The 11,238-nt window shown below is 27.6% G+C and overlaps 1 protein-coding gene across 1 annotated transcript; it reads left to right on the top strand.

The window, feature by feature from the left end:
- The first annotated feature begins 4,786 nt into the window (after window positions 1-4,786).
- Window positions 4,787-9,908, top strand: LOC126841676 (uncharacterized). Its single transcript, XM_050578268.1, has 12 exons — window positions 4,787-4,842; window positions 7,033-7,099; window positions 7,171-7,200; window positions 7,290-7,319; window positions 7,445-7,492; window positions 7,884-7,913; window positions 8,127-8,156; window positions 8,245-8,271; window positions 8,446-8,496; window positions 8,792-8,818; window positions 9,174-9,260; window positions 9,556-9,908. Exons 2-12 carry the CDS (start codon window positions 7,039-7,041, stop codon window positions 9,792-9,794), a joined length of 660 nt encoding a protein of 219 aa, XP_050434225.1. The 5' UTR covers window positions 4,787-4,842; window positions 7,033-7,038; the 3' UTR covers window positions 9,795-9,908.
- Window positions 9,909-11,238: the final 1,330 nt, after the last annotated feature.

Below are 11,238 nucleotides of genomic sequence, written 5' to 3'. Positions count from 1 at the left end.
AGAATGGGGATAGGGGTGGGGATGTCTTAGTTCTGGCACATAGCCAAAAAAAATTACCAAAAAAGCGTTACGCTGTTATATTAAATTATGTGTTGTATTTACAACGATTAAATAACTGAAAAATAAATTCAATAATTTAACAAGTCATATTCCATATGAATTGTTTTAGGCCGGATATTATGAAAACACTAAAATATTAGCCAGAGACTTGATATGTTCACTAGCCACCTTAGTTACTAGCTTGTTAATCATTTCCATTTTCTATAATTCCCCCAGTACTCTAAATTTATTCGGTACTTCAACGAGACATGAAAATGCTCTTTCGTGGTTGCAGACTCGGCTAAAAAATGATTTTTTATATAGGTACCAACTACAAACAAAACCACAATCCTTTTTTTTATTTATAATGCGTATACAATATAAATGGATTATAAACGTCTGGTACTCCAGACGTTTATAACCCATGGCCAAATTATGCATTCACAGGTAAAAAAAAGTAATTTAATACTATAATATGTTTACACTTCTACTTTAGATTTTAGCAATCTTTAAGTTGACATTATAATATCATATCTTTTTTTTTTTTTAATTTAGGTCCGTTGCGCCCCAAAAAAACATCCGCACCGCGTACTGGGTCCGATCATATACCACGACCTGATTATGCCGATCATCCAGAAGGTATACCCCTAAGTGAACAACAAGTTAAACTAGCATCTCACATCAAAGTGTTGAATGACGAAGAACTAGGAGAAATGAAAATAGCTTGTAAGGTAAAAAAAAAAAAAAAATTTACAAATATTGAGAATGTTATCCGTCACCGCTGAACTATTACAAGTATCCAAAGTCATGTTGTACATCTGTTAATGGAGTTATCTGTCATGGTATACCGGACATGAGACCTCTAGCCGACGGATACATTTGCAATGGTTTGCGTTTTTCAACACTACACAAACACCCCATTACCCAGTACCCTATTTTTGAAGTCCAATCATTATTATTATTTACAGTCGACATAACTGTATGTCATCGAGGATATCATGGCGATCTGAATGAAACGTTCTTAATAGGGAATGTGTCTAAAACTGCTGAAAAATTAGTCAATGTAACATGGGAATATTTACAGAAAGCCATAAATACAGGTACCTACGAAATTCTTATTTCGATGATTAGCCTTGGATACAATTTTTTTTTTTTATTTAGTTTAGCCCGGTGAAAAGTAGTTTTATAGATATGTTATAGAAAAAGTTTTGCGCTCAATACTATTTTATACAAACACAAATGTTTTTTCAAACATACTGTACATGTACTTAATCTATTGTTGATGCTTATTTTGTTCAACATAAATAAAATTAATTAATTACCTAATTTTTATTTACCCGGTTAAATTTAAAAAAAAACCAACACGCCAAATAAAAATCTGTTTAATAAGAAACTAAATAAAAATGAAGAAAATCATCGTTATATTTTCTATAAAATTATATAAAACTGGTTAATTGCTAACCAAATACATCTTTTAGTGATCAATAAGCCTTTAAAAATTGTGATATTAAAAAAATAATATCACACTGTTTTATATCCCTTTGTTCGGTCTTATTTGTATAATATTGTTAAAATATAATATAAATCAAAAATATATTTTCAAAGTTATCCATCTAGTTATAATATAAATGTAAAACAGTGTTTGTATAGAATTTAAGGCGTATAGTTTTTATAATAATATTTAATATATAAGGATTTTTTTTTAAATTATTTGTTTATCGAAAAAAACAAGCATAACAATTACAATTGAAGAATTAGGTACCGCACTATGGTATTTAAGAAAAACCTAAGAAATAAATTTATAAAAACAGGGTTGTCGTTGTTGTTACGTTCAGTAACGGCTCTATGAATATTATTAATTATTTTCAAGGTGCATTGCTTCTGAAAACAAAACTTGAAAATTTGAAGAATGAACCCATCGAAGTGTGCAAATAGTTTAATAGTAGTGGTATGTATAACTACTGTATGTATAGTATAGAACAATGATTCAAACATGTTTTTAACCGTATAGCATGGTATACCTTTTAGTCTTACTATATAATACTGCTTAAATTTGAAACAATCGAATACTTCATATCTCATTCAAAATAAAGTTATTTCGTGATACACAGTTGTTGATTTTCTATATGTGTTCCTTAAGTGATTTACACAAAAATACTTAAATAACATCAATACAACTTTTGGAAAGTTGAACTAAATATTGTAGTGTGATAAATGTATTGCTTAAAACTCCTTGACTTATGACCAAACCGTTGACATTATATTAATCCCACTCTAATCACGTACTATGGACTTGGACTCGATTACTTTTTAGAATACGAATAATTTTCTAGATGTTTCAAAAAAATGCTGACGTCATAAACTATATTATACTCATTTAACGTTAGTTTCGAATAATTGTTCGTGCTAAAGTCAATGTGAGGATACTGATAATTATGGTACATTATGTAGATAATATAAAAACGACACTCAAAAAACATAATCTGATCACCTACTCTTAGGTTATTTATTGGTCTGTACAACTTTTAGTAAACTAGAAGAAAGTATACTTAAGGGTGAAACGCGACTCAGAAAGCCTAATAAAATCTTGTTTTGTGAGTTAACTCCAAAAGTGAAAGGTAAAAAAAAGTATTGAAAACATGTCGAAGTTATAACTTGGGCGTTTTAATCTGTCCGTTCCTCTTTATACTCGTATAAGCGTAACTTAACTTTGTCATGTTTTTAATTGAGTTTTATTTTAGTAGGACTAAAGCAGTTAAACCTTAGCCATCAGAATATTATACATATCTGGGTTTTTTATATACTGATGTATTTGTACATGGTTTAAAGGGTTTGAAATAATATTTTTGGTGTTCAGTAAAAACAAGTATTATTTGATAGTACCCCATCAAGAAGCATATTTTGTATAGTATATTAAATCGGATGATTCGGTATCGCTTTTATAAAATGTGACTTGGTTACGTAGTATCTGTTGTTTTTTCCAAACCGATAAAATTCTTACACGGGTAACCTACATAATATAGTTTTAGTTTAACATGAAAACATGTTATTATTTGAACAATGCACGTGTACAATATTATTGTGCTCGTGTATTACAACTTAGATTGTACTTAGACTGAGTGGCCTCTGTCCCTCGGAATTTGCCTTGTTATTTAGCAGATGGCCTGTTAAATTGGAAACACGATTTAATAAATCATTGCAATGATACAAGAACCGCTATTTATTTAAATAACGATTTTGTCCAACACTGCTAAAGTGACAATATCCTGCCCCAGAATTTTTTTTAGGCACCCCCTCTTGATAATACATGTAGCTTCAACGTTCATGCTAGATATGCAACTGAAAAAGTTTTCTTTTCTTTCATTTTCCCATATAAATAATACCTACACCTAATAAAATAGTAGCCAGCTAATAATTGAATTTCTATGTCGAGGTAGTATCTGCCTATTACAAGCATTAGGTTTTCCGGATTGCGGCACGCTATACATTTTTGAAAAATTAACACTTATAGCATTATCATGAATCTCTTGCTATATAATAAATTTGCGAGCACTTATTTCGCCTTTTGCGGTGTGGCTCAAGATTGTTTGATAGTTTCAAAGAGGATTAGAATTTACAGATTTTTAGTAAAGTATTATTATTATTATTATTATGGAAAGCATTGTTACCGGTTGACATTGGCCTTTGAGAATTTCGTTGGTATTTCATATTTATTTTATGTATACAGTTGATCGCATAAGATACCTACGTCATATATTGTTGTTCTTTTTTTTCCTGAGCAGAGCTAGTGAAAACATTTGGCCGTTGTGTACACCGCACGGTATAGCTGAATCTCGAAAACAAAAACAACGGCTAACTAACCCAGAACCAAGCTTAGCAGTGAATGTTATTCGACCTAAATTTACGTTATAGCAAAAACAAAATATATTAAATTCAATTTTCGTATACTTTCGAAAGACATTGGGCTGGCTTTTAGCAGCCGAATTGTCGACGAATTATGATAGATGAGAAAAATTCGTGCGATACAGTATTAAGACACAAATCTTCAAAGTTATAGTGTGTGAAAATTACGGTGATGATCGGAATGTCTGGTAGAGAACTAAAAGCGAGGTTATTTTATCGAGTTGGTTCGGATGACCATTGAGTCTAGAGTGGAACGTTGCATAGTCGATTATGGCAGTTTCGTGAACTGTTTTGGTCTGAACAAATATTTATTTAGCATCTAAATGCATTTGTCATAAAGAAGAAGGACATATTGTTGTTATTCACACTTAGTAGACAAATGTAATGTTGTAAAAGTTGATTGTTTACAGTAGTCTACAGTAGTAAACTTGCTGAGGTTGATTACGATTCTTATTTCACACAGTTATGTGATCCAATAACCAATAACCTAACCGATAAGCCGCCATTGTTTTCGATTAAACATAATTAGCATAAGGCACTTTGTTATAAATTATTGCTGAAAATTATTAGTCAATTTTAATTAATTATAACACATCATAATATTATAATATACGTTATAAAAATTGTATTTTAATACATTTTTTTTATTTATGCGTATTGTGTAGAAATACCTAGTCCCAACTCCGCTTTCTATGTATGGTTTGTACGCAATAAATCGCAAAAAAAAAAAAAATGAACCGATTATGTAAATAAATGAACATAATATTTACACTGCAAAAAAATATTTGGATTGTAATTTTTTGGTCGACATTTAAGCCCAACCATAAGTCGCAAGCAGTACATTTAGTTTCAAAAGCTGAACAAGTCCACTGTTGTCCAAGAACCAACTCCTCAATTTAAGTAAGTATTTCTATTTAACTCTAAAATTTAAGCTTAAGCTAAAAAGGCATGAGCCTAATGAGTCAAAAGTGTTTAAGAACAGTAGTAAGGATTTTTTATTGTTAGTTATTTTTTTAATCGATTCTTTATCATCGTTTTACAACATCCACATTTTGGAGAGAATTCTATAATAGATTTTGGTGTTTTTTGGCTTGAAGTGTACCAAAAGAAAGTGTAGTGAATAAAGGCATTTTTTTAAATCGCTTTCATTATACCTCACAAAAGTAGAACTCTTTGCGTGTACAACCAAGATTACAAAAATACATGTTTTGTCCACCCCAAGTGAAAGAAGTAATATTCAGAAGAATAATTAAGATTTTCCACCATAACTCATAAAGTTTCAACAGTACAAAGATAAAAAAAATTAAACTTTATAGGGAACTAAATTTTAAAAATATTTATAGTTTTAGATTTTTAACAATATTCTGTAATCGTCAAAAATAAAATTCCAAAATTAAAAACATGCAAAAACAAGTGTTTTTTTTTTGAAGAATGATATTTTCTACACCGTAGACTATTTTTTTTTACATCAAACAATTGAAAAAAAAATAACATAAAACCACAATTAACAAAAAACAAAACATTAGACATTTTCTTTTTTAAAAAGAAAATTGCAAATAATGATTTCTAGATATTTTATAAGAGAAAAATATAACACATGTAACACAAAATGTCATTTTGACCCATGTTGTCGATGTTTTTAAAAAAAGATCATTAAAAATAAATATAATTTTAATGCTAAAACATAGAAAACATAAATTTTCTTGTTAGACTTTCTAAAAAGCACTAAGCAATATTAAGTTAATGTTTGTTTGATAATTATCAAATAAAGTATAAGCGTATAATGTTTATAATGTAAAAGTTTATAATGTGTATAAGTATACACATTATAAATCTAATATAAATATTAAAAAAAGAAATGTTTTTATCATCCGTCTTAATAAAAAATGTATTTTCTAAAAAAATTTTATTATTCACTTTAAAAATTAGGAAAATATAGTTTTTGCATGTGATTAAGTTTTTAATTTTATTTCTGACGATTTTGAAACGAAAAGTTAAAAACAAATTTGTACACGTATATAAGACAGAAATGAATACGCTCCAAAAATAAGATTTTACTAATGATATATGATGGAAAATCTAAATCATTTTGCTGAATATTCCTTTTTGACTTGGACGAAATATTTAGTTTAATTCTATTTTTTACGCTATTATCAAGACGCTACCTTTGTGACATATTATGAAAACGATTTATAAAATTTCATTTTTTACTTCATCTCTCTAAAATGTTATCTTCTTTCCACTATATCCTCATAAATAGTTTCACTTTTAAGCTGTTATGCGTAGTCAAGTTTATACACTTGAGAATTAAGTGTATACAACATCATAAAATCTAAATTTAATAAGAACATTTCTACATTTTTCTAATTTCTATTTTAAATAGTGTAACCTAACTATTTTATACAATGCAATTTAAATAGTTAGGAGACTTATTTTTATTTTTGTCTATCTTCATTATTAGTGAAATAACTGTAATTTAGGCCAAATAAAGTACCTTTCAAGATATCTACCTTCCTATTCAAAAAAATCAGTTTAACGGTCTAGGAAATATTGTCAGGCTAGTAAAAAAATGTGTAAATACATAAATATATACAGGGTGTTCCAGCATGAAAGGTAAGTAATAGTTGATTGGACATCTGGGGGACCCCCAAATAAGCCTCCCGTTTTTATTTTTTCGATAAGTCAAAAATTGAAGATTTCGACAGTTAAGTAAGAAAATAATGACTTAAAAAAAAAATGATAAGAGTTAGGTGCTGAAAAAGACTGAAAATGATGTGACCCCTCTTTTAAGGTGAGCTTTTTGCACTGAATAACATGAAATAATTTTTTGTTATTTTAGGTCATTATTTTTTTACTTTACTGTCGAAACCTTCAATTTTTGACTAATCGAAAAAATGAAAACGGGGGGCTTATTTGGGGGCTCCCCAGATGTTCAATCACCTATTACTTACCTTTCATGCTAGAACACCCTGTATATATATATATTTATCATATTAAAATTTCCAAAACCATACCTAACCTAATCTTCTTATCTCTGCACTGAAGGCAACTGCGACTAATATACAACGTTTTTTTATTTATTATTCGCAGACAAAAATGAAACTCTTCTGTTTAATAGTATGTTTTTTTTTTGTGGATGTTTTGGCAAATGATAATGGTAATTACTTTATTTTCGCAGTTTAAAGTAGTTTTAATTTGATAAAAATTCAACATATCACTTTTTTACAGATGATTATAAGAAAAATGTTTTCGAGACAAGTTAGTAACATTTTTATTTTATAAACAATTGTTTTAATTTTTTTAGAATCCACTGTTTTTATACAGATTTTTTTAATTATGTATCACAGCTCAAACTATCAGAGCTGCGTATTTACAAAGTAAGATGTTATATTTTAAATAATATACTAATATATATATATATGTATATAGAAACTTTATTTTACCTAATTTGATTTAATTTTAATATTTTAGTATAGTTAAAATTTTCATTTGTTTATTCTAGATCATTTGGAGCATATAATTGAGACGATGAATAATAACACCGATTTCTGTAATCATAACTAAAATCATCTTAAAATATATCAGGACAGGAGTAGAAAAAAATAATTTAAAATAATATATTAACTGTATCTCAAGTTTATCGTTATGCACTTGATGAGTGTTTTAACTACTATATTTTTCACCGAAATCTAAAAAGAAGCTTTACGAAAAAAATACTGATGTTAGCTCAACCAACCTCGTCTGATTAAGATATTTTATTCTAATCGACTTAACTGCATAAACTCAGCTAATACATTTCATAAGGTTTCCCTAGTCTGTATTTTATAGTTTTTTTCTACTTTGACCTTCGTCTTCTAATTTCTAATTATATAATGTTAATGTAATAGTTTACTATCGTAAGCCAAATTTAATATCATTAATTTCTATGATGTAAATTTCAGGCATACTTAATTTTTTGTTTGCTGTACCAGGTAATAGTTTTTGTTGAATTTTATTAAAATTGTCCATTATTTCATTCTTATTGAATTTTCCAAATATTCTCATCGTATCGAATATACAGTGGAGCATTATTCTTCCAAGTTACTGATACGCTGTTTTTTTTTTACCTTGAAATTCGTCTTCCTGTTCATAATAGAATGGAAAAATAAATGCAATATCATTACTTTATGTGTTCTTAATTTCAGACAAAATCTTAATTGTCGATAAAATAACGGGTAATAATTTTCATTGCAATTTACGGAAGCGCTTCCACACAGTTGTTAGATATTCTTTATGCACACCAGATTTTTGTTTTAATTTCAGCACGTCCAGGTGATCCCCGGATTAAAAGTAAAAACATCTTTTATAGTTCATATTTATTATACGTATTTCATATTTATTATTTATAAATACTTAGAGTATGATCATATGTACCTGTTGACAAATACCAATATGATTTTGACTTCGGTTTTGTTCATAAAAAATATGTAGGTACATTAAAATGTATTTTGTTTTAAATTTTAGAAGCCAATTTTTTCTTGCAAAAAATGTTGCAAGACATTGAAGATTCAATACGTAAATATACAATTAAAAATTAATAGTTACATATTTTTGTATTTTTAAAGAATATCTTGATTTATAACCTAAAATCATAAATCTATATATGTTTTATGTTTAAGCTTTTAAGAATCATTCAAAATATAAATCAAACCGTTCATTTAATCATCGCTATAAGATATAAATCTAACATTTATATAATACTATTTTGCAATTAATTAGTATTGATCTAATTAATTTCAGTTATAGAGAGAATGTTATGAAAAATACCGGGTTTTAGTAACTGCATAATGATTTGATGTGTTTGTTTCAGAATATAGATATACTGAAGGTTATAATGGTAATTAAGAATTTTTTGACAGTCGTAGATAGCCTTAAAAGCTTGTTTTAGAATCAATATTTTCTTAATATTATTTATTTAATGTTTCATGTCAAATAATTGTCATAATAAACTTAACATTTTGTTGAGGAGAGTGTGAGAGAACGTATGACTACAGTGCTATTGTGTAATAAATTCTTTGGGATTTTAAGTATAGAAAGAATACATTTATTGAGTTGCAACACTAATAAATGGTTGTACAAAAAGTTAGATATATCACAATTATTTGAAATGTAATGCAATCATTTTGTATAAAGAGCAAATAATATATTATTTGTTTCTTCGCAACACGATCATTTGATAACTATTTTCATAGGTTTGGGAGAACTGGAACAATTTGCAAACAGGAGAAGAGATTATGTTGCCTCATCTTTAAAAGTTTTAATCCAAACACGTATAATAGGTATGTATAATTATGGAGTTGTTTGTTTTTTGAACACTATTAATGTGTTTATATAATAATGAACAAGGATTCAACTGAATTAAATGTTTAACAATTAACCAAATAAATTATAACTACTTTCATGTAATACAAATAGCATGCCTGTACAATACGTACAGTCATGCTTATTGTATTATTTTTTTATGACTTTGTAATAATAAATAAAACAGTCGTGTCCTGCACCAAAAAGAAAAGTAGTAACTGGTAAGCTAATATTAGCAAATTAAAAAAAATATATTTTTAATATTTTTAATAGATACTGTGCAGGATGGAGATGATGAAGCCTCTTTATTACTGAAGTGTCGTTTGCTTGCATTATTTGCTAGTACACAATATCCAGTAAGATACTTAGTGGAAGTTGAGATTGACTTACCTGCCCGTAAATGTATCTTATCGGATACACATGATAACAAAAGAGTATACGAGACAAATGATGTCCAATCACTTAAGGCACTAATAAAACATTCAAATCCACGAAATCCACCCAGAAATTAACCTAATGTTAGAAAAACACATTTTGTTTATTACATAATATTTTATTATTTATCTTATTATTATCATTGTACACATTATAAAATTTGAAATATTATAAAATAATATACATTTACTTAAGCTGACGGGAAAAGAGCCGTCTGTGGATTTTTTCAATAACATATTCCACATGATACATTTTTTTTTTTCGTGCATAATATAATATGTCTATATCTGTTTTATGACATGTCTACTAATATAATAAACAATTACCGAATAAGTAAGTTGTATTTTTACCTAATCTATTTCAACTATTTATTTTTGCTTTTAAGTCCTTTCCTTATTTCTGTTCTACCTTTATTAAATGACCGTGCAAGTTTGGGTAACAGGTTCATGGTTTATATTCCTAATTGATAGTTCATCTTAATGGTTATTATAGAGAGATTTGATGTTAGAGTTGAAACTAAATTTGACTAAATAAAACAGTGTAAAATATATATTACATATACCTAAATAGCCAGTTGTGAAAAAAATATCCTCGCTGGTCAACTGCAATGGTATTGTAATAGTTTAAATATGATTTAAATAAGAACAATGCAGGATACGAAAATAATTCCTACATCATATTTTAAATAAAAAACAATGTCGATTTCACTTTTTTTTTGCAACGCACTATTGTGTGCTAAATTCTAAGTTTGTAAAATGATTTATGTGTATTTGATATTTAGTGAAGTGTTTTTTTGTGGGATATAACGTATTATTATATAATTTAATATTTATTACATGTGTCATGAATACCCAGTAAAAAAAAAGACTGGTCGATAATTTTGAGAAATAGGCTGGAGGAAAAGCTATAAGATTATCGTAAATAATATAATTTTTCCATACAATTATTACAAAACTAAATCCGGAGAACAACTGCCGGTTGTCCTACAATAATATTTATAAAATTATGCACCAATGTTTATAAAATTTCCTAAATTGGTTTCCTTACTTAATTAGTTTGGTTATTTAGCAAATGGTGTTATTTAATTTGCAAGTTCACTAAATGTATTCAAAATTGTCTTAAAATAAATTACACTTAACTAATTAATTAGCAAGCACATTTTGTGGAATTGCAAGCATTGTTGAGATGTATCTTAAGATGACGTTAAACCCGCTATTTATTAAGGAGTTAATTATAGGCAATTTTTTTGTAAAATCGTAACTTAAAGGCTAAACTATGATGTTTAATTATAAGTTAAGTAATGTTGACTCTTTTTTGGCAGTTTATCAATTTTTCGAAATCTCATAGCTTCCATGACAGCGATTTAAAAAAAATCATTTAAACTGGCTACGCATATTCTTTCTTATCAATTAAATAACAATCGAAGTCAATTTTTTTTTTACATATTTAAAATAACCAGAACTTCATCTAGGTTCTCTCGTCACCTTTTTTTGAAATTATTAACCGACAGTCACAATTTAT

This window comes from Adelges cooleyi, unplaced genomic scaffold, assembly GCF_023614345.1.
Source record: "Adelges cooleyi isolate 19-005CV unplaced genomic scaffold, UGA_ACOO_1.1 ACOO_flye_CR_arks_rails_tigmint_CR_PRNA_401, whole genome shotgun sequence".
NCBI classification, from domain to species: domain Eukaryota; kingdom Metazoa; phylum Arthropoda; class Insecta; order Hemiptera; family Adelgidae; genus Adelges; species Adelges cooleyi.
Note: the sequence above shows the minus strand (reverse complement) of the source record. Positions and strands in the feature narration are given on the sequence as shown.

Bases quoted from the DNA above. Each gene is read 5' to 3' on its own strand.
- LOC126841676 (XM_050578268.1), top strand. From the start codon at position 7,039: ATGAAACTCTTCTGTTTAATAGTATGTTTTTTTTTTGTGGATGTTTTG. The intron at 7,201-7,289 runs GTTAGTAACATT...TATGTATCACAG, and splicing joins GAAAAATGTTTTCGAGACAA to CTCAAACTATCAGAGCTGCG. The intron at 7,914-8,126 runs GTAATAGTTTTT...TCTTAATTTCAG, and splicing joins TTTTTTGTTTGCTGTACCAG to ACAAAATCTTAATTGTCGAT.